This window comes from Macadamia integrifolia, chromosome 4 (assembly GCF_013358625.1).
Source record: "Macadamia integrifolia cultivar HAES 741 chromosome 4, SCU_Mint_v3, whole genome shotgun sequence".
Taxonomy (NCBI): Eukaryota; Viridiplantae; Streptophyta; class Magnoliopsida; order Proteales; family Proteaceae; genus Macadamia; species Macadamia integrifolia.
In genome coordinates, this window is record NC_056560.1 from 25711275 (window position 1) to 25734298 (window position 23024).

A 23024-nucleotide genomic window follows, 5' to 3' on the forward strand; every position below is an offset into this window, starting at 1 on the left:
TTTTTTATGTTTGAATTTTTCATGCAGTTCTCTTCCCGTCAATTTTCCTTGCAATCAATGGGTTGATTTATAATTTTTTTTAAAGTATTAGGTTGAACCAAGGCAAAATACTGGAGGAAGAAGATGATAAAGTTTCATATCGAGAACTCTACTCAATATCATAGTAGCTGTAAATATTCTTGTAGCTTGAGGGAAGAAGGTAATTTAGTTGAGGTACAAATCTAAAGGCATAGTGGTTCGTTCGGATTGTGACAAGCTAGCATTTTCAATCTCACAAAATCTCTATGCAAAGCGATGGTAAAACTGCATACATTATGACCCTCCCCCATACCCTATAGTGACAGGAGTTTTGTGCGTTAGATGTCCTTTCTTTATAGTCGATGGTGTGTGCTATGTTCTATTCGGATTGTAGCAAATTGGTACTTTCAATCCCATTGCTATAGTCCTTGTCCAAACTGTATAAGATTGCATTGGGGTGGTTACACTTAATAAGTGGTCCATTAGATAAGTTGGTACCATATATGAGAAAATGTGACCCATCCCATTGAATGCCTTACACAAGTTTTGTGTGAGCTATCTTTTAGTATCTAAAACATTTCCCTAATAACTTCTTTGAGCTTCTGACATACAAGGGAGCAAGTCTAGGAATCACTTGACTTTATTAAGATTTATGTGGAAGATAGTGATTTTACATAATCCAGTCAATATTTGTTGTCCCCTCTTTTTTCAACTCCAAAATATTTCAATAAGGATAGCTTTAACAAATTATGTTGCCCCTGAAGTTGAATCAATAACTGATGATTTAGGAAGGCATGGAGTTGATCATCCTCATGAGCATCATTTATGATGCATTGGGACGGATGCCTAGATCCTCTTAGCTGTCGGATGTGCCTTGAGTTTTCAGCGGCACTGGAGAGGATTCAGTTCCAAATTTGTAAATACTTTTAATTTGCCTATTTGATGTGTTCCAATGTGTGTTATGTTGAGTATAGAAGACCAATTTTAAGCCGAGAAGATCAAGATGCCTAAAACCTTTCCTGAATCATAATCTAACCCTTAATCGATCTCATAGTTGAATCGATTCAATTAAAGTTAATCACAAACAAAAAACATTAATGACAATGAATCAACAAATGATGTGAGGGACTAGATCCCAAAAATCTAAGTGACAAACTCCTTCCAAACATTAAGTGCATATATGGGGCACCATTGTCTCCCACATCGGCATCGTTTGTCCACACATTGCATTGAGTTTCCTCTTTGTTTTCTAGACAAATTGTCTTTCAACTGTTTTTTTGATAGATATCTTTCAAACTTCAAACCATTCCACCAAAGAATTGACTTATCAAACAAATTTTCAATCACTATAATATATGGAAAAGTTTAATATATAATTAGATTGATTTGGAAACATAATAACCAAATTTGGGCTCTTACTAAGATGCTATGTAGTTGTTATGTTATTATCAATTTTGAGGATCATGTGGTGGCAGTAGTTCCTACATTAGGCGTGTGTATAAACACTTTTCCTTATAACCCATCGAAAAACCAAAGGGAAGAATCACATGGCTGTGGTAGGCGCCAACAAATTTGATGCATCCCCCATTTATCCAATAGTCAACTTATCCATGTTTTTCTTTATTAAAAAAAAAAAATTGCAGTTATTAAGCATTACCCGTATCGGGTGATACATACCAATATTGTTAGCGACCAATCTCAATATCGTAACGGTTAAGGGTGTCAATTTGATACTAATAACAATACCGAATATTGATACTAAAATTGTATTGAATTACAATAGTGGAGGAGAATTGGTACGGTTTCAATATAACAAAATAATATTTTTATTGGTTTGATACAATATTAATTTTTTAGACAACCATTCAGTATGTATTGAATCATACTGAAGTACAAAAACCATATTGAATACCAAAATCGTATCAGTTGACACCCTTACTGAATAGTAGAATACCAATTACATGCACGTTCTTACCCAAAAAAAAAAAATTATATGTACATCGAAGGCAAGGAACTGCAAAAGTAGCGAATAGAAACCACACCAAAAACATATTAGTACAAAATAAGAAATCGCATTTATACCCCACAAATGTTGATGGCTTTGAGTCTCCCCTACCTCTTCTCTCAGTTCTGCCGTGCCAAAAGGGAAGAACCATTGGAGGTGGACGGTAAAGGAAATGCCTTAGTGAAGTTACTTGGGAGACAACCCTCAGGCATCTTTAAAAGTCGTTCCCGTTTCGTTGGTATTGGTCAAGTGTTGGATAGGGCTCTGCTGGTTACTACCAAGGTTCAAAATTTTGGATTTCGATCAGGTTTGGTTGAAACAGGGTCGAAATTGAAATTCCAATCAAAATTTCCGAAATTTAATCGAAATCAGGTATTTTTTGAGCTAAATCCAGAAATTTGGGTCGAAATTTCTGAAACCTAGACCTATGGTTACTACCCACGAATCCACTGGTGAATGGCATACCATTCTCGCTATTACGGATATTTCATGCACACAAGTCCTACCGTGCAAGGACTCTCTCCCATGCAATCCTGTAGATCAAGACACCTCAACCCATACGCAACTTGCACCCAATGTATGTAGTTGAGTCGTAGTCAAACTCTAATAGATTGTAACCAAACGTAGATGAGTCCTTGATGAGTCCTAGTGGCTATAAACACTTACACGTGATTGAACGTGATTGATATATATACAATACAAAATCCTATCAAATATGATAAAGGAAATACAAAGAAAATGTCTCCTATTGGTGTACTATTTTATCTCTCGCCTATGACATCTTCTATGGTTGAAGGAGAACTCTCATTTTACTCTGGGGAATGTTGAAAAGTAAATAAATGATATAAATGTGTTGTACCTGGAGCAGTTCATATGCTCTCTTTTGTCAACCATATCAAGTCAGTACGATTCAATACCGTACACTGCAGCCAAGTTAGCAAGTACATTAGGCATGCGCATGGCTCTGATCACTTTCTCTAAGGATGTGTTTGGTAGCTAAAAGAAAAGAAGAAAAGAAAAGAGTATAAAAAATGTATTTTTTTTTTTTATTTAAAAAGTTTTCTTTGTGCTTGGCATGTCTTTCAATTAAAAGAAGATTTTTTTTTTGAATTTCAAAATTCACTTTGGGAATGATAGAATTTTCTTTTACTAAAAAAAATAATCTTGCCAAAAACATAAGGAAACAAAAGAAAACACAAAAACATTTCTTTTCTTTTCTTCTCTTCTAATGATAACTAAATATACATATTTTTTCTATTTTCTTCCCATTTCATTTCTTTTCTATTCTTTTCTTCTCTTTCCTAGATTTTTTCTTTTCTTTTCTTCTCCAGGCTACCAAACACAGCCTAAAAGCCATTGAAAAAACACACAAGGAAAGAATTGTATAAATTGGAGTCTCTCGGTCAATTTGCTCTCTTAAAACAATTTATCAAATACAACTAAGCTCACACCCAAATCCCATTTGTCATGAATTTTCTATCATGCTGTAGGCGTAATAATAGCATTAATCCATAAGAAATCTGCCATTTCAAACATGTTTTCCAACTTGTAAACAAGTAATTAACAGAAACAAACATATCATTTAATTACTGCAACTTGTGAATACAGGGGGGCAGTTGATGCTGCAGTAAAACTAGAAATCAGATCAGATCTTTCCTGGACATAAACTAAGCAGACATATAAGTACATACATAAGCATTAGATGTGCCTGGTTACAACATAACCCAATATTTACAGGGCCTTACCAAATATTTCACTATGGCTTGAATGGACCTAGAATATTTACAACGCATATCACAACAGTTTTAAGTGGCGAAATCATGCCACCTTTTCAGAAACCACAAAACTCCCCGGGTTAATGGTGATGCTCTTGGTGCAGTTATCAGTTTTATAAATGCCAACAAGTCGATCCGCCAACTCAAACATATTGTTTCTCAGACTGTAAACAGCACAAATACAACCAAAATAGTAAGGAAAAGTAAATGTATTCAATTAGTTAATAATCTATAAGTTGGGATTAGGCTGATTTTTTATTGTTGTTGTTGTTAGTTAATGATCTATGACTGTGACCTCATTACCTGATAATTATAAATTGTGCATCTTTTGTACGGTCCTTCACATAATGGCCTACGATAGAAACATTTTTGAAATCTGCAAGACAACAAAAACAAGTGAATAAAAGGAAACTGAGTAAATTTTACAGAATTAAACTAGCTGAAGAGTTGAAAGTACCCAAAGCAGCATCAATCTCATCCATAACATAAAGTGGAGTCGGTTTGTAGTGATGGAGCGCAAACACAAGAGCTAATGAGCTGAGTGTCTAAAAAAAGAAAAAAATCCATTCAGTCAATAGTACTAAAACCATATACAACTAATATTTCAACTCAATATACAAATTGATAAGGTATAATGACAAGGTATATCTGAATATCCTTTTCATTCAATGTTTAACAGACCTTCTCACCACCGGAGAGGTTTGCAATGTTTTTCCAGCTTTTCTTTGGAGGTCTAACACTAAAAACAACACCCTCTGAAAAAGGATCCAAAGAGTCAACTAGCTCCAACTCTGCATCACCCCCTAGTGTGATCATCTGCAGCAAGCATATTATTCAAACTCGTTACTCCAAACTAAATCAGCCAGCAGAAAACACAGGAATGCTCTTCCTTTAGATGTTGATCTTCCCAAACAGTAACAATTTAATGTTGGACTATCAGTGAGCAATGTCTGATAGAGAATTAGTTAGGGGCATCAACATTAACATATTAGGTAACACAATTCACAAACCTGATACATTTCCTTCAATTTCAAGGATATTGTGTTGAATCCTGCCATGAACTCATCTAACCTGAATTCATGATCAATATTATCAGATGAGAGTTAGTTACAGAACAGGGGAGAAGGATGCAAACACATTAGATATTCTAAAAAATCAATAATAGAGAGGAAACAGAATCTAATTCTTTAATTTACCAATTATATACTCATTACCCATCTACTATACTATAGACTATAGGGGTATATCTCTAGATACCCAGACGGATAAATATGAATCATGGTAATTTTTCGAAACAGAAAATCAACTCTTATCAATCAATCAAATTTTTAGAATTGAAAATTGAATAAATATAAAGAATATACTTGCCTTATTTTCTTGAATTCATCATATTGCTTCTTTAGATCATCACGTTGTTGAGTCACTGTATTCAGCTCTGCAACCCGTTCAGTGTACAAAGAAGCTTTTCTCCGGTACCTGTGAAAATAATAAAGACAATTTTTTTGAGTGAATAATATATATATAAGGGAAGAAAAAGGGGGGTGGGGATGTACAAGGCCAATTATGCCAAAGAAAAAGGAGAGAACACCTAAGGGCTAGGGTGGGAGTCAAGATAGACAAAGGCAATCTCCAAGAGACAACAATGAGCATGTTCCTTAGGGAATCAGTAACTGTGTTGGGAGGATGGATAAAGGAGAGCTTGGAGGTGACATCAAAGAAGATGGAATTCCAAATTTTATCCAAGGATCTGGGGTTGGAAGTCCATCCAAAGAGGTTGCTCTCCATCCAAATGTGGGTAATCGTGGCAGCGAAGGCTAGCTTCCCAACAGTATCACAAATAGATCTCCCAGCAAAATTCATAGGTCCAAATCCATTCTCTCTCAAGGGGAAGGGGATTTCTCCTAGCAGGCCAACAATTGGCAAAGACACACACTTCCAGATGGAAGAAGAGAAAGGGCATCCAAAAAATAAGTGGTTACTATCCTCAAGAGCCATTCAAACACAGGCAGCAAGAGGGAAAACAAATAAATGGCTATAAAAGAGGAAGGCTTGGGAGGGCTGTTAGAGCAGACAAGGTTCCATACGGAGGAAGGGGAACAAATGGTTTTATCTGCTCTGATCAAAGGGGGAAGGTGGGGGAGGGACTTCCAAAAGGAATACATAGAGGAAATGTAGGGGGGGGGGGGGGGGGGGGGGGGGGACCAAGATCCATTGTAGATGATAGAGGAGACGGGAAATTCTGGGAGTGCCAAAAGAGTAAACAGCTCTAGGACCAACAAGGAGAGTAAGCACCTAACCGGGTGCCGGTTGTCAAGTTAGAAAGATGTGTCAACTCCATGGCATCAGAGGCAAAGGGCCTAATAGCAAGGAGCTTGCGCCACGGCCGGGAGGAATTGGGCTTGACTGACGCAGTCCAGAGAGAATCATTACAGAGAAGGGAGGAGTAGGCCTAAGAGACCCAGATATTGGGTTGCATAGTGACCAACTTCCAGATGAGTTTAAGGATGCTAGCAGAGTTGGCATCCTTGATTCTACTCAAGATGAGGCCTCCTTCAGATAAGGGAAGGCAAACGGAGGACTAATGGAGGGGACGGAGAAATTTTGCTGAATTGGAACCTTTCCACAGAAATGTGCAGAAGAGGAATTCAATGGACTTGCAGAAGGATTTGGGCAATTGGAACATGGTTTCAAGTATCGGTATTGTATCGGTATCGACTGAGACCGATCCCCAATCCTTGACCAATCCAGATTGGTTATTCGTATTGTTTCAGGGGTAAAACAATAAAAATAAAAAATAAAAACTTACTTTTTCTGAAAAATAAGGGGCATAAGTGACCGATAGCCACCAATCCTCTCTGAGACCTATCCGGATCTACCGATACTGAGAACTAAATCCATGAGTTGGAAGACTCCCGACCAACAGATATAAGAGGATTGAAGGACAGATCGGATAAGCACCAGATGACCTACATACGAGAGAAGCTTGCCTTCCATAGTTGGAGTCTTTTGCTGATCTGATTCAACATGGGGGCACAGTGGTGGGCAATAATCCTGGAGGAGATGAGGGGGAGGCCGAGATACTTAACAGGCAAAGAGCCTACTAAGAACCTAGTAAGCTCAAGCAAACAAGCTTTATTGGAGTCAGACACCCATAAGGAAGAAACGGGATTTAAGAAGATTTACCCAAAGGCCAGAAAGGGATTCAAAGTAGAGAAGAATGGACATAACGGAGGAAATAGAGACCTCATCTTCTTTAGACAATAAAGACCAATTAGTTTAAGCAATTAGAACGAACTGGAGAAATAATCCACATTAATATTTAACACGAAAACATAGAAAAATGAAAATACATACTCTGAGATAGAATCAAGATTCGGATTCATTTCTTTAAGTTGTGCTTCAAGCAATGCTACAATTTCCAAGGCCCTTTTCAGGTCACAAGCCTCAGCTAATGTCCCATCCATCAGCGTTGCTTGTACCATTTCATGATCTACGGCATCTATTTGAATTCTGCAACCACAAAATGCTCTAATAAACCATGAAAGAAAAAATACAGTTCCTATCGTGACTAGAAATACTCCATTCAACAGTGCTTACTGCTCCATATGTTTTGTAAGTTCATTTTGTAGGTCATCTAGCCTTTTCTTGTACCCTTTCCCTTTCATTTCCCATTCCTTTAGAAGCTTCTTCATATCTTGTAATTTATAATCAATATCAACCTGTACCATACACAATTAATTAAGAAATTTGGAGGCAGAAGAAAGAAGAAGCCAGATAAAGGGACATAAAATGGAAAGTCTGCCGGTCGTTCAAACCTCTGAAGCCCGCAAGTCATCCACAGTTTTCTTCAGGTTGTTGTATTCTGTTTTTGCTTTGTCCAGTACATCTTTATGTTGATCAATGATCTGTACATTGTACAACAGAAATCATAAATATAATATTATATAAAATCAGCTCAATCACGTAATGTACATTGCTGTCTGCTAAACAACCTCCTGTGTTTTTTTGTAATTCTCTTGTACTGCAAATGCTTTTTGTTCTATCTCTTTGAAAGTAGCCATCAGTTTTTCCTTCTCCTCAACAGCTTTTTCTTTTTCTTTTTTCGAATCTTCAATCCCCCTTTTCAACTTCTTTTCCATTTTCTGACCAGTCACAATCTGAACTTTGTGACGGTTGATCTCTGTGCTGCTCTTATCAATATCCTGATGAGTGATACTTGTTAGTGTAAATCCTTTTGGAGGGTTTGGCATTGATTCGGTGATGTATATATATATATACTTACAGACTGGATTTTCTTGACTTTCGCCTTTTGCAACTTCAATTTTTCACCACCGGCATTTTCTATTTTCCTCTGAAGCTCAAAAGCCTGAAAAGCATTATAAAAAAAGGTAACAAAATCCTTATCTGAAAGGCATGAACTTCTCCACGATTCTGTTTCAATCAGCAAGAAACGGAAAATCCACCAGTGTTTTTGCGCAAATGGCCCCACGCTTGAATAAAGAAGAAAGGTTGGAACATTTGGTTGGCAGCCAACGTTGTAAAACATCAACCAGACCCTTTAGAAATGAGCTAATAAAGATGTTGGGATGGATGAGTGGTAAAACAAAGAAAAGATAAAGCAAGGAATGAACACATTTCAGGCAATTTAGGAACAGTTACAATACATGATAAGTTGCAAGATAAACCATTTGAGGTAGCATAGACATGTGCAACATACGACCTTTGAATGCACCAGTGAGGAGTAATATGATTCAGAGGAGCTAAAAGTGTGAAGGCTTGTGAGAACAGGCATACATGGATAAGGGCAGGCAACTTGTATAGCTTTCAATCGAGTGGAATGGAAAAACAGGATCCAAGTGGCTGTCCTTATTTAGTTAAAATAAGGCTTATTTGATTTGAGTTGAGTAGAATCAGCAAGAAATGTAAAGTATAAATCATGGTTTTTCAGGACCCATAGAAAACAACGACAATAAGCCATTACATTCAGTCAAGAATTGTTCAAAGCAATTGCAATCCATGATGATGAATGAAATTTTACTACACACCCACCTTCTCCTTCAGCTGTTTAGAGCCCTCAGTAAGTCTCCTAAGCTCCTTTTCTTCAATAGATATAATGTTGTTTAACTCCTCCAGTCTATCAAGTTCATCCTGCCTTGGTTGTGAAGCAGCTTTTAGAGAACCAAGTTGTTTTTCTATGTAACTGTATTGAGCATTCAAACTCTCCACCTGCGTAAAAATGACAATGAACAATTTCATCAAGGTCTTACTAAACAAAATTGATTAAAAGCAAGCATTATAAAATCGACACTCATTTTTCACCTCCTTGTCGCCTTTTGCCAATTCCATTTCCAAATGAGAAACAGATTTTTCTGCTTGCCGATAATGCATCATTGCATCAGCAATCTTCTGGCGTACACTCGATAGCTGATCAACCAGCTTAGCAAGATCATTCTCAGCATTTGCAACAGCTTCTCCCGAAACACTGGTAGCTCGTATAGAAGTCCCCATCCTACCACCACGTGGCTTGCTTCCCCCACCACTCATTGTCCCAGACTTCTCAAAGAGCGCACCATCAAGTGTCACCACACGCCGAAATTCATTGTTTCCACCATATGCAATTCTTGTTGCCTAACAAAATACACCAGAAGGGAATTGTTAACACTTGCAAATTGTTACTGAACAGCAAGTCAAAAGGACTCAAAGCACTAAGGTAGATAGTTCAAGTTTAAGTAGAGCAATTAACTTTTGATGAACTGAGGACTACACAGAGTCACACACATGAATATCTCCATGAAGATGGAGTCATTCTAACAAAAGTTAGAACCACCATGGTCCTACAGTGCAAAAACCAAGTTATTAATCTTTTAGAATGATCCAAGATACTCTTGTCATGTGCACTGGCTTCACATTTTGGAGTGTCTTAAACAGGGAAAAAAGCTTGGGAGGATATATTTTCATTTTTTTTTTAATCTTAGTGTTTTAGAGGGCAGACCTTGGCGCAACGGTAAGGTTGGTCTATTGCGACATGGCGGTTGTGGGTTCGAGTGGGGAAACAGCCTCTCAGCAAAGCGGGGGTACTGTGGCATACGTTATGACCCTCGCCAGAACCCGCAGTGACAGGAGCCTTTTGCACTGGATATGCCCTTTATCTTAGTGTGTTATGTAGAAACACTTCATATTATCTTTAAAGAAACCGAAGCCCCATGCTCTATATATAAAGAAAGTCTACTAGAATGATGGCCAGATCTCCACTCTGGATCACAAGGGTTTATCCAACAAATGGGACATGTGGATTCTGAATATCCATCAGGACTGTCCAACACTTAACCACAGGATAATGACAAATAAAAGAATATGGTCATCCTACTCCTAAACAAGAGAAAAGTTAAACACTGAACTCGAAATTGGAAGGATTAGATAAACTGGATGTTGGTTTCTTAGACACAAAACATTGTATAAAAATTGGATGCACAAAAAACTTTAGATATGAGTGTTTAGATTTTCATCTACTAACACAACAAACTTGAGACAAATGACAATGTTTGGATTGATTTCAAAGGTAGCACAACTTCTCTTAGACAGACCTTTACAACAAAAGTAAACCATTGATGAATGATCAACAGGTTACAATTCTAAAGTACACTTGCTATTTACCGCAAAGAAGAGTTAATTTGTGACTTTGTGCACCTATGTCTACTGTATGAGTGAGATTAGAACTTTCTTCCTCCCAGCTCGCCTAGTTGACCAGGGATTTTGGGGTCAGATTTAAGTGCTCTCTTTGGAAGGTAGCATGGCTGAGTTTTTTCTGTTGTTTCATACAATTGACAGAGGAGCCATCTATAGGCTCCCCAAGTAGTGAGACAAACCATTAATGTGGGAAAAGGGATGAAAAGGAATTAGATTTTGTCTTGAGCTAAGGATGGTCTAAGACCCCACTATTACTTGAAACTGACAGATAATTTGATTAGGGGTGAGATCATTCATGACCTGAAGTTCCTAAATATTGGTAACGAGACCAAAATGATATATGCAGAAAGTAGCAGAAATCTCTTACTGGGGCTTGGACTAAAGACTTCCCCCTTTACAACAAAGCAAAATGATCAATTCAACTAGTACATGAGTTAAGTGCCCCCAGAGGCACCTTCAACTTTTTTGAGTTTCATGGCTTTGGACTTCTAAAGTTAAAACCTTCCCCAAAGTTCCCACTACTCTCAAAGTAATGATTACTAAAGGGCAGATTCTTAAGGACCCATTATATGCACCCAAGTAGGCCATTTTGGTTTTGGGAGCCATTGCAAGGATGTAGACCCACCTTCTTGTCATTGGCTCACTTATGGGCTAAGAAAATTTTGGTCATTTTGTGACCACAAGGATGTGGAATAGACTTGTAAGTCCACAAGATTTAAGTTCTATGGATGTGATGCCCATTTGGTGGGCCTGGATCTGTTTCATTGGTGAAGGACCCATTTGAAGCCAAGGGCTGCATAATATTTTATTCCTATAGACCATAGATGCACATTCAATAGCATGAACGATTTTTCACAGTTTGCATTCTAACATTATATAGATGTTGTTGTTTCACGTCTGTTGCTATCTTTAATTATTTCCTTATCCAAAAGAATGAAATAAAATAAGATCTATGTCCACCAAACATTATAAGCTGCACCTGTCCAAAATGAACCATAAAACAGTATCATGTATTTGGAAATATATTTGAAAGAAGCCAAAGCACATGAGCACAGTGATATTGAGATGTCATGTCAGAATAGAATCCATATAACATCTCTATCCACATTTTACTGGCATAAATGCCTAGGGTTCCAGACTTAATCATGGTAAGATTTCATTCATGCTCTCCGGTTTTTTGGTTATGAATTGTTAAGCATCTTCCCTCTTTTGCTCCTTTATTTTTCACCGGCCTGCCCCTTCCTACATGACTTATGGGTTTTAGATTGGAAAATAAGAGGAAAGAGATAAAATCACTAGTATGATGTGTAATTTCTTACAGAAGTTTTAAAGCAAACTATATTTTTATCAGTTTTTACTATCTTCTTCCTTCTCAAATGTAACAAAGTATTACCATATTTCTAAATGAAATTGTGGTTGTCTTGGAAACAAGGTCTTGCTGTATACAAAGTGCTGTCGAACTCGAATTTTATGTAACAAAACTATGTTATACACTTCAAGGAAGAACAATGAACATTTAGTAAATATTAAGAGATTGTAATCAACCTGATCCAGGTCTTTAGCTACAACTGTGTTCCCCATTGCCGCAAAGAAGGCCAGCTTCATCCGGTCATCCTGAACTTTGACTAGATCAAAAAGGCGTGGAACTCCTTCAGGAGTAGTGACTTTTTCCTTCAACTTGGATAAATGATTCATTTGTTTTTCCTGGACAATGAAATAGAAAAAAGAAACTTTTGGCTCTGTGGACGATCGACAGCAACATGAATGGTTCTAGCAAAAAATTAGTTTACTGCTAATTGGCTTGCATATAATGTAAGATAGCATAATGCACATGCTAGAACTAAGACCACTTGCATTTATTTTGAGACATGTGGATGGGCAATGTGGCCAATATGAATACACATCCATTGGCTAGGTAGATAGAGGTGCCAACCTGATTAAGCCATGTGTCAAATTTAGTAGTCCAACTCAATCATATGGCCCACATCCTATTTGACTTATCACTAGTATATTCAGCCCTTAAACTGTACTCCCTTATCTTGAGTTGTAAATTATTTGTTCAAGCTTCTTTCTACAACATATAAACTCCATTTGGTTTGAATTTGACAGGTGGATAGAGAATGGGCCCACTTGTGCCATACTCATAAAATGGATCTGTGCTCGTGATGGCATAACAAGCATTGCCCTTTCAAATCACTATTTAAACATTCCTAATTTGCATTAGTTTTAAAGTGAAAGGAATCTGTCACTTGTTAATTTAGCAGGAGTAAATCAATAGGTAATTAGTGTTCTCTGGCTGTTTGTGACTGGTACTCCTACATTTTCGCCCCCCCAAAAAAAAAGATTTGACATGCTTTATTTATTCTAAACCTGCAGGATTTAACTATACATCTCTGACACCTATTCAGAGTCTTCTCAGGCTGTTAGTATACGAAGTGTATTTTTTGGACTGTAATGTAGGGGTGCAAGTTTGGCCCTGACGGCCCGAACCCACCCTTGGCCCACCCTAATTCCAAACAAATACCGACCTGAAAATTTTAGCCCTGAGGGCAGGCCCGACCCTAAAATTTCTAACCATGAGTCAGGGTCAGGGAGGGTAAGGGTTGATGCCTTTGGCCCGCCCAGCCCTAAACCCGGCCCTAATTTTTTTACCCTTGACTTTTACCCTTGACTTTTGCCCCTGACTTTTGCCCTGACCCGGCCTTGGTTTTTACCCCTGATGTTGACTTTAGATTTTTTGTTTTCTTAGGATGTTCTCCTCTTTGTTCAACATGACAAGGGTTTTGAGATCTTCGGATTGTTTGCCTTATTAAGATGATCTCTTTGTTTATCATGATAAATAATTGAATTTTTTTGGATTATTCGCTTTCTTAGATGATCTCCTCTTTGTTTACCATAATAGTTGGAGTTATTTGTATTGTTTGAATATTTGCTCTAGGATGTTCTCCTCATGACAAGTAATTTGTGGCCTTTTTTTTTTCTTTTTTAATTTATCTCCTCTTTATTATGAATATTTTTTATTTTTATATTTTGCAGGGTCAGGATCAAGGTATATACCGGGGCCTTGATGGAAAACTAGGGTCAATCAGGATCATCCCAGCCCGACCCTGAAAAATCAGGGCCAATCAGGGCGGGTAAGGTTTGGGTTGAACCTTGAAGGGTTGGGCTTGGGTTGAAGTTTTGCGGCCTTGAGTCAAGGTCAGGGCGTGTTTGGGCCCAATTAAGGAGACTCAGGGTTGGGCTAGGGTTTTAAGAAGCCCGGCCCAACCCGACCCTGTTGCACCCCTACTGTAATGTATATCTCAGTGCCACCACGCAACATGGTTACACCAAGCTTTATGATGGTGATTCCAGTAATCACCGAGGCACGTAAACTAGGCTAGCAAAATTCAATATTATATATCAAATAGAGAGTCTAAAATAAATAAAATGTGTCATTAAGTATAGATAGGAAATGATAACTTGTAAAAGCATCTCTGATCTTCTTTTAACCCCCCCCCCAAAGTATGTCTACCTATTTCAGAACACATTATCAAAAGCTAGGTGCATTGAAAATGTAGATCGATGGCGGAGATCTGCCGAGATTTTATCTTTATCAAGCCAGCTAAGAAGGCAATCAATTAGCACTAATTTGTGTCATAATCAACAGCCATTTTGGGCTCCACAGCCAGCTTATATGGTAAAGAGTTTGGATATAAATCAGGTAATATTTGCAACTTGCATGGAGGAGATTTATTTCCATATTTAAAAGAGATAATTGACAAGAATTATTCCCCAAACTTGTCGGCCCCATGGCCAGCTGTGAGGAGATTTTCCAGCTCAAGATTAAAGATTAATTAGAAGCCTAAATATGCAGCAGTTTAGATCGATTTACAAGAGATCTTATTTTTATTATTATTTTTTTTTTAATTCAGTTATTTCTTATTTTAATGTAATATCTAATAGGCTAGTTTTTTATTAGATATAGGAGTTTTATCTGGCATGTGTATGGGAGGTTCTATACTTCTATTCCCCCATCAGTTCTGTAGTTGAGTTTCAATATTATAAATAAGTGTGGCTCTACAGAAGAGCAGATGATGAAGATATGAAAATAAAGAGCCATAGCTTGAAGCTGTGAGAGGCAGTGACTGTGAGATGCAGTGACAGGCCGTGGGTGAGAGACCCGAGTCTAACAGAGACTACTCTAACTCCCATTCACATTTCCTCCTCCTTCCCTTTCCTCTATTTTTCTATTGTATTATTAGTTTATATGTAATTTTGAGGTGCTGATTAATAAAGTTGTTGTGCATTGAAAGATTTCGATCCACCTGTAAAGTTGGTTCTATTTAAATTAGACTCTACATAATTGAGAGTACTGGGAACTCCAACACCTCCCAGACACTAATTTTCCACCAAGTAGAGAAGAGCAAATCCTCTAATGCACAAGCATCAAATACCACTTCTCTACTAAACAATAACCTCAAATACTGCAGTTCCCAACTTTAACTAAATTTAAAAAAGGAAGTCTTTTTAATAAAAAATGAATCCTGACTAATTGCTTTATTGCCAAACACCCTAGTTTTTGTGAGTACATAGGAGCCAACAAGCAACCACTTCTTAGCTGTCACTCTCCTATATCAGATGTATGAAGTAGACACTCGATTTAGGCAACAATAAAATCAATATTTTGGTCACACTACTTTACCTAAAAGTCCACTGATGAACTATCAAAGCATCTAATGCTACTAACGAGTGCAATTTTTAAAGAATTGATAACTACCAATATCATGAAAGTTGCAACACCAAGATTCTTCCTCCGGAGTAGCTCCACGCATGCTTGTGCAGCACTAGTTTTTTCTACCACAATATAATCAAGTCCTGGGCATGCCGTTGATATAGCAATATCATATTTTGCTGCAAGAGAAGAAATCTCCAAAGAGTGAGGCAAATAAATAAACCAGATAATTTTCAAAACCTATATTAATCATCAAGGAACAAGTTAACAAAGATTTATGACGCAGTTATCCAAGAGGAATCTTGCTAAACTTCTTCCAATGCACTGAATAAGAAGAAAAATACTTTGAATAAAGCCATATTGACAGGAAAATATATTCTGATGTAACTTTCTACACATATCTCTATGAGAAAAATAAAAAAGAAAAGAGAAAAGGAGTTTTATACAAGTGTTTCTAAAGGTGCAAATTTAAATGCATATGGAAACATGACACTAGGGGTTCCCATGTTATGCATAGGGTTTTTGGAACTTGCCAAAAGCAGTTTACACAATCATTAAAACCTGAACATGCATTTTGTGCTTCAAATGTACAATATGCACTTTCTCACTTCATAGCATGCACTCCAGTTACCATGAAACAATATCCAAGTACTTCTAGAATTAAAATTCAAATTTCAACCCAAGCTGTACAGGACTTCCCTACAAGTTAGTGTTTGCAAAGACAAAGCTCAAATTATTTACACCACCAATCAAATGGTTCATTATCCAAAAAAATAAAATGGTTCAGTGTTTCAACTATTCAGCCCATACGGTCGGAGAAGAAAATAATAAATGATGGAAAAAAATATATATAAGCAAATTATAGACATCATCCCCAAACAACAAGCAGGTATTGGAATCAATGGGTAAAGTAGTTGTTATTCACTTAATAGGTCGTGAATTCTCAAGTCATAATAAACTTCACTTCTAACATGGTTCTATTAACATAGATGTCAAGGCTTCGTCTAGGCGCCTCCTTGGCATCCAGGCCTCTTTTCTTTTTTTTTTTTTTTTTTGGAGGGATGGAGGTGGGGTGGGGTTCTAGGCGATCGTTGCCTTAGTGCAAGGCGGTGGTTTAATTTGAAGCCTAGGCTCCAAATGGTATCGTGTTGTTTTAATTTGAAGCCTAGGATCAAAATGGTATCAAACCAAGTTTGGCACTTATCTATGCCAACTATCATTTTAAGTAAGGTTGCATACATTTGGCCCTCCCAGACCCTACAGTAGCAAGAGCCTCGTGCATTGGGTTGCTCTTTTTTTAAATGATTGTATAATTGTTATTTTATTTACTTAAATGATTTTATAATTGTTATTTCAATTACTTAATATATTATTTATAAATAAGAAAACACTTCCAAATGAATATAATAAAAATAGAAAAATATTCAAATCCAAATGATTAAAAAGTCAACTACTCAATTCAAGAACAAAAACTAATTTTTCTGTTGTAGCGGCAATTTTCAAAACTTTCAAATGCTATGAATTTTCTCAAATCTAAAAATTTCATAAATCTTATTGTGATAGAACATCAATAAAACCCAAAAGAGCAGTAAACAATCGTTCGAGGAGTCACTCCCTCATGGCCTCTAATGTTTGAGAAGTCATTCTCTCTATTAATGGTAGAACGCAATCTTTCTCTGACTCTGGCCCTTGATCTCCCTTTGTTCCCTTGCCTGTTGTATCAATAAGACGCCTCTCAGCAACTCGCCAATCTGCCTTTGCAGCATCAGACGAAACCCTCTCAATTTGTTTTAGCATGTGAAGGAGTTTTATTTTGCCTCTCCCTTGCATTTTGCCTTAAGTGGCCACCCTCTATCCCATCTCATTCCAATCCTATACTTCCCCCTCCCCCTCTATCCCCGATGATGTTATTGGGTCATCTTTTATTGGCCCGCCAAATCCTATGGCCATCTCCCTTGACCCACCCTTCTGACCCAATTGGTTCCCCCTTCACCCCCTTATCAACACCCAACTCTTCCCCCCGACCACATCCCCCCATGGTTCCCTCCACCCCCCCAACCATTTGTGTTTACCCCTGATTGGAACTATTTTTTTGCCCAGCAACAAGAAAATCCTAGCCCTTAGTACGGAAATTTGGAATCATGTGCTCTGTCAGGACACCAGTTTTGATTGGATGGGCCTTCTTGCATTTTGGGCCCTCTTTTCCTTAGTTGTGTGCTTTCGTTGTGTCAGGGTTTGGCTGCCTTGTTGGGGTCAGGCTCTACCTTACTTTTTGTTTTTCGGTTGGTTGGGGCATTTCCCCTGTTTTTGCAGGCGGTTGTCTCACCTTTATAATGGCAGGGCCTTGTAATTTGTTTGTAATTCCCTTGTTCTCTCCCCACCCCCTTTCTTTCCCTTTGATATTGAATTTTTTTTATTTATCCAAAAAAAAAAAAAGACATTATATCCAAGTGTGTTCTGTGATTTGTAAGAAAGCATCAAATGAGACATGTCAGTAAAATGAAAGAGCATACATCTCCTATGTGCATCACTCTAGGGAATTTGACAAAAAGGTTTCAGTATTTCAGTTATTTGATGAGAAATCTGCAAACTTCTTGTTGCTAAGTCAAAATAATCTATTTAACACAATACTAGTAATTTGCAAAACATACTAACCATCAATAGCCCCAAGGTCCCCCATTCGTCCGTAGATTCCCTCTATCTGATTTGATTCTTTAGCTTGCAAAATAGCTTTCAAAACAGATCCTTGACTCTTTTCCGATTCCATAGTAGACAAAAGCTCCGCGACATTTTGTCTTGCAGTTTGTTCAAGAGGAATGAGCAATTCTTGCTCTCTCAAGCAATCCTGTGAACATCTAAATTTGTCATATGCTACCCCATTTTGGCAGCCAGATGATAAAGAATCAAAAGGACACAAAACAACCCATACCTGTTCCACTTGACGAGCCTCTGATGCTTCCTTTTTATATTTCTCTGAATCACTTTGCAACTTAACGATGCTTGTACTCTTTACTTTAATTTTGTCCTTTATCTCGTTCATCTGCTTCTGAGCATCATCAAAAGCTACCAAACCAGCTTTGTGCTGCAACAGACAAGTACTGTATTTAACCAACCTATTGAAAATTGATGATATCCAATCCAATATTTACATAGGACAGTATAGGGCAGTATCACAATATAAACATCTTGAACGTTTTCAGCCTTCCAAAATGTGGAAGCACTAAAATCAATAAGTGCAATCACAAATCATCTAATCATATTGACATATCAAACTAAGATAACCATCTCACCTTCTCCTTTAAAAGTTGGCTTTCATTAGAAGCAACATCAAGTTTCCCTTTGTGATCGATCAACAGTTTTTCCCATGGTTCTAGCTCAGCACGGACCTCCGCAAGCTCTGAACGATAACTCTCGGCTTCAACTGTATTTGACGAAAATAAGGTAGCAATTAAGTGCACAATTTACTACTAAGGTACTGTAAGGAACATTATTTCTGAAAAGACAGTGAAATAAATAAGCAAAGGTCTAGCATCAATAGGACCATGTCCCTAGTCGATATCAAAACAGGCAATATATATTTATCTACTACATATGGCAAAGGATCCAGTTCCGGTCATGTTTCACCCATATGAAACCGTGATCTATGAAATACTGGTCAGTGTGACCAAGCTGCCCTTCAGCATGCAAGGGATTAATATAATTTACAAGGTAACAAAGTCAGGGCTCTGGGATTTTCACATACCAAAACTTCCATCAGTGTAGTTAGAAAAATAACCTTGCTTCTCAGATCCATACCAACCAACTGACCAAATGAAGCACTAGAAATGCATCATTGACTAGTCAGTTGGCAGAAACCAGCCAGCAACTGCTTAGTACCAAGGCCTTAATCAACCAACTAGGTCAACTATTTTACACATGCTTCTAACTGGAGGTATTACTAAGGTATTATACTATTTTGCTTCAATACATATGGTGATGCTCTGGTATTGACTTTTTTGCATATCCTGTCAAATGGAGGCAGTGATTTCCCATTGAATTGAGTTTTTTGCTTTTGTCACTTGTTAGTCTTCCTATTCTAGTCCACCCCACAGTTGGGAAGAATAAATTGTTGGTAAATTATTATTTGTCTGTCTCTCTCCAAACCCCCTGGAAAAGACCCCCTGCCCCTGTGCTCCCCATTGGTGCACGCCGCTATCACCCGTTAGCGGGTGGTGTGCCCATCCTCATCCCAATAATGATTTAGGACCTGCTGCTTTAATCTTGTTCACTTCTCCTGCTCCTTTTGTGGGTAAACCTCTGAATTGCTTTTTAAATTGTTTGAGGTAGCTTATATGTACCATATCATGCGATAGATACTTTTGAGTTTTGATGTTATTAGTGTGGCATCTTTTTCCCCCTTTAAATAATTGATTTTACCTTTCTATTGCATACATTGAGTGATTTTGATGAGTTATTTTTCAGTTAGATGTTCAGGCTTGTACTAAATGAAGCATTGTAGCATCAGTTTTTGTTGAGAATTTTTCTTAATTGTCATTATATTCAAATGTTCATGCATTTTCCTATCTGGCAACATAAATCTTTGAAAACGGTCAGTAAGTACATTTTGGAACCCTATGGTTGAGATGGGAACCCCAAGTGTGAGATGTGGCTGATTTAGTGGCTTTACTACCCATCCAATGTTTTGACCTATAACAGCTTTCAATGATGCTCAAAATGGTGGACTTTAAAATCCTTCATGGGGCTGGGTAAACACAACATGTTCCTGCATAAATAGAGTACGTATAATATGTTAAAATTATATACTTAATAACTATTGAAATCTTTCTCTTTTTATTTTGAGGTTCTTATAATGAGTTTTAGGTACAGCAATGTACTTACATTCAACTGAAACCCCCCAAACACTAAGGCTATGTTTGGTTGTCAAGAAATGATACGAAAAAAATATAATAATAATAATTTGAGAAGAGATATAGACACAAGTAAATCATTGCATCATAATGAGAAAAAAACCATGGTGACGCAATGACTAGTTTGTGTCTATCTCTCTCCTCAAACTAAACATGGTGACGCAAGAACCCCACCTTTAGCACCCTCCTTAATTTCCTCTAAGATTTTCTCCTCATTCAAAAGGCATTGCTGTAGTTTGGGAACATCTTCCTCAAGTTTTGGAATCAAATTTGTAGACTCATCGCATTCTTTTAAGATCTCTTCAATCTTGGATGAATCCTGCAATATAAGGAAGAAAAAGGGGGAGACTTGGATGCATTAATGTTTTGAAAATAAAATTATAAGTTCCCACACACCTTTACAAGCTTGTCCTCTAGTTTCTTGATTTTTTGCTTTATGTGCTTTAAATCTTCTCGATACTTCACATCCTGCCTCTCAAACTCTTTAAACTCATCCTTACAGGTTCGGAGATTATCATCAAGTTCCTAATTTACACCACACACAATCAATAAACACGTTCAGTATGTGTCTAAGGTAGCAGAATCTCATAATAGGAAAATACTTGGGTGCAATTATATGATACTTCTAACATATACAAACCACTTCATTAATTCCTTCTCTTAATAAGAAAAACAATCTACCATTAGAACTTTGACCAATACCAGAATATAGAAAACATCAGATAAAAATACTGCACACCTCCTGTTGCTTCATATATTTGTTGTGTACTCCTTCAAGATCCAGAAGTGTCTTAGCATTTTCTTGAATCTTCTCCCTGAAGAATTATGCCACATTCAATTAAGATAGTATGGCTTAAACGTAAGGTTGTTTTGATTTGCGATAACAGCTACCTTTCATTCTTCAGATTTTCTTCCAAGTTGGATACATTTGCGTGCAGTTCAACCACATGAGAAGTAGCATCCTCAGAAGCCAATTTGGTAGCTTTCTCTCCCCATTTCAATAGGGACAACTCCTTCAACATGTAGGCCTCAGCCTCATTCTTAACATCCTGCACCATAGAATTATAAAAATAATAATAATAAAAAATTAAAAACTCAATGATTAACAATAAGGGGGTATCCTCTTGCAAAATCTACACTTACCTCCAAGTTGTCTCTTTCTTTCTCAGCTAATTTTACCATTTGCACCACTCCCGACCTTTTCTCATTGAGGGTCTCCAGCCTAAGATACCAAAACAACCAATGTATTTGATTTGGTTATGAAATTATCAACAATGACAATTTTCCCTAAGAAAGAACAACTTCAAGGGGATTATTTTAAGTCTTCATGTGTTGATGCCAGTGGCAGAAATAAATAGACAGAAAATCTTGAGGAGAGACTGTTTAGATTGTAATTAACGTCAATTGGGTTAACCAAGTTCTTCACCATAGGATAAGGCATCTAAGTGCTATTAGTTATAGTGCCTCTTCAAAGTAAGTTAAATTAAATATAATGGTGGATGCATATGAAAAGGGACCAGGAGGGATCTATATCCTACTTTGAAAGGTCAATGAGGAAGTGGATATCACTTTTACACGCTGCCTGGTGTATCATTTGGCTGAAGAATGAGTTTGTGAGAAGGGAAATTGTACCTTGCCCTTGTATAAGGTTTTTAACATGCATATGGAACAGAAGGTAGGTTGCCCCCCCCCCTATTGGAACAAGAGCATTGTTTCCTACATTTTTATAAACTAGAGGGAAAACTCTAATCAGATCATAGGCTTTTCAAGAAAAAAAATGTTGTCCCTGCATTGTCATTTTCACCGTAAGCTTAATACCCAAAATTAATAACTTAAAATCCCAAAAAGAAAGAAATTAAGATCCTGGTTTTTTATAGTTTAAGCTTATGTTACCAACAAGAATTTCATATGATGCCACATTAATAATAAGGCTAAATATGAATAAAACTGTAGTGGCTGAAACATAGGCAGAAAACTTCGCCAACACAAGAATTAATAGATGAAGGAACTCACTGCTTATAGGATTCTTCAATTTTTTCCACATATTTGTTAGTTCCAATAATATCCTCAAGATATTCAAGAAAACCTTCGTCGTGAGGTCCTTGACCCTTTGGCTTCATCAATGATATTTGCTCAACTTCACCCTGAATAAACACGAAAGAAAAGGTGTTTAAAACCAAATCACAAACAGGTTATTTTGACTTTGAAGCACCTTTTTCAAACATTTCAAACCTGAAGAATTAAAAACCGGTTATTGTCCAGGTCCACCCCCTTTCCTTTCAATTTCCGGGTAACCTCTGTAAAGTTACTCCCACGATCATTTATATAGTATTTTGAGGTGTTGTCTCGAAATGCAACTCTTGTAATGACAAAATCGCTTCCCTGGACAGTCTCGTAATTTCCATCATCCTGCACCAAGGAAAAAACAGTAATTGGTAAACCATAAATGCAACTTTCCCTTTGCATCTTTTTTTATTTTTATCTACTTTTTTTTCCCAGGTGTAGAAATGGCAAAAAACAAGCAAGACTGGGGGATTACTAGATCAATAATCTCCTGGAAGTGAACAGAGACACCAGCGCTGTCCAGGTTCTGATGATTAGTAGAATTATGGATGAGCTCTGAAACTTTGTTCAAGCGCATCTACACCCATGCAACAACACACAGAAACAAGACCTCATCAGTAAAAAGAGCCCAAAAATACATTTTTCTTCTTGATACAGCACAGAATGGGCAGATGACTATGGAGTAGTATTGAACTTAAACCTGCTTAGCTCTCTTCCCAAACACAAATAGCATCGCATCTATCACATTACTCTTCCCACTACCATTGGGACCGACCACTGCCGAAAAACTCTGCAACCCAACAGATGAATAATAGAACGCTTTCAACCATTAAACTAAAAATATATATTAAAAA

At 37.3% G+C, this 23024-nt stretch overlaps 1 protein-coding gene across 1 annotated transcript in view; it reads right to left on the reverse strand.

Moving 5' to 3' along the window:
• Nucleotides 1-3583: 3583 nt before the first annotated feature.
• LOC122077070 (structural maintenance of chromosomes protein 4) overlaps nt 3584-23024 on the reverse strand; it is a 19849-nt gene continuing 408 nt past the window's right edge. The window contains exons 2-28 of the mRNA XM_042642844.1: nt 22871-22960; nt 22646-22747; nt 22339-22515; nt 22120-22250; nt 21250-21328; nt 20998-21155; nt 20846-20921; nt 20503-20631; nt 20281-20425; nt 18490-18620; nt 18129-18281; nt 17855-18044; nt 15245-15378; nt 12031-12189; nt 9118-9426; nt 8848-9024; nt 8081-8164; nt 7791-8000; nt 7614-7703; nt 7396-7517; nt 7153-7308; nt 5167-5274; nt 4809-4869; nt 4480-4614; nt 4256-4343; nt 4102-4174; nt 3584-3962 (exon numbers count right to left, since the gene is read on the reverse strand). Coding sequence (XP_042498778.1) covers nt 3842-3962; nt 4102-4174; nt 4256-4343; nt 4480-4614; nt 4809-4869; nt 5167-5274; nt 7153-7308; nt 7396-7517; nt 7614-7703; nt 7791-8000; nt 8081-8164; nt 8848-9024; nt 9118-9426; nt 12031-12189; nt 15245-15378; nt 17855-18044; nt 18129-18281; nt 18490-18620; nt 20281-20425; nt 20503-20631; nt 20846-20921; nt 20998-21155; nt 21250-21328; nt 22120-22250; nt 22339-22515; nt 22646-22747; nt 22871-22960 — 3588 coding nt within the window. The 3' untranslated portion in view covers nt 3584-3841. The remainder of the gene's footprint in view (nt 3963-4101; nt 4175-4255; nt 4344-4479; nt 4615-4808; nt 4870-5166; nt 5275-7152; nt 7309-7395; nt 7518-7613; nt 7704-7790; nt 8001-8080; nt 8165-8847; nt 9025-9117; nt 9427-12030; nt 12190-15244; nt 15379-17854; nt 18045-18128; nt 18282-18489; nt 18621-20280; nt 20426-20502; nt 20632-20845; nt 20922-20997; nt 21156-21249; nt 21329-22119; nt 22251-22338; nt 22516-22645; nt 22748-22870; nt 22961-23024) is intronic.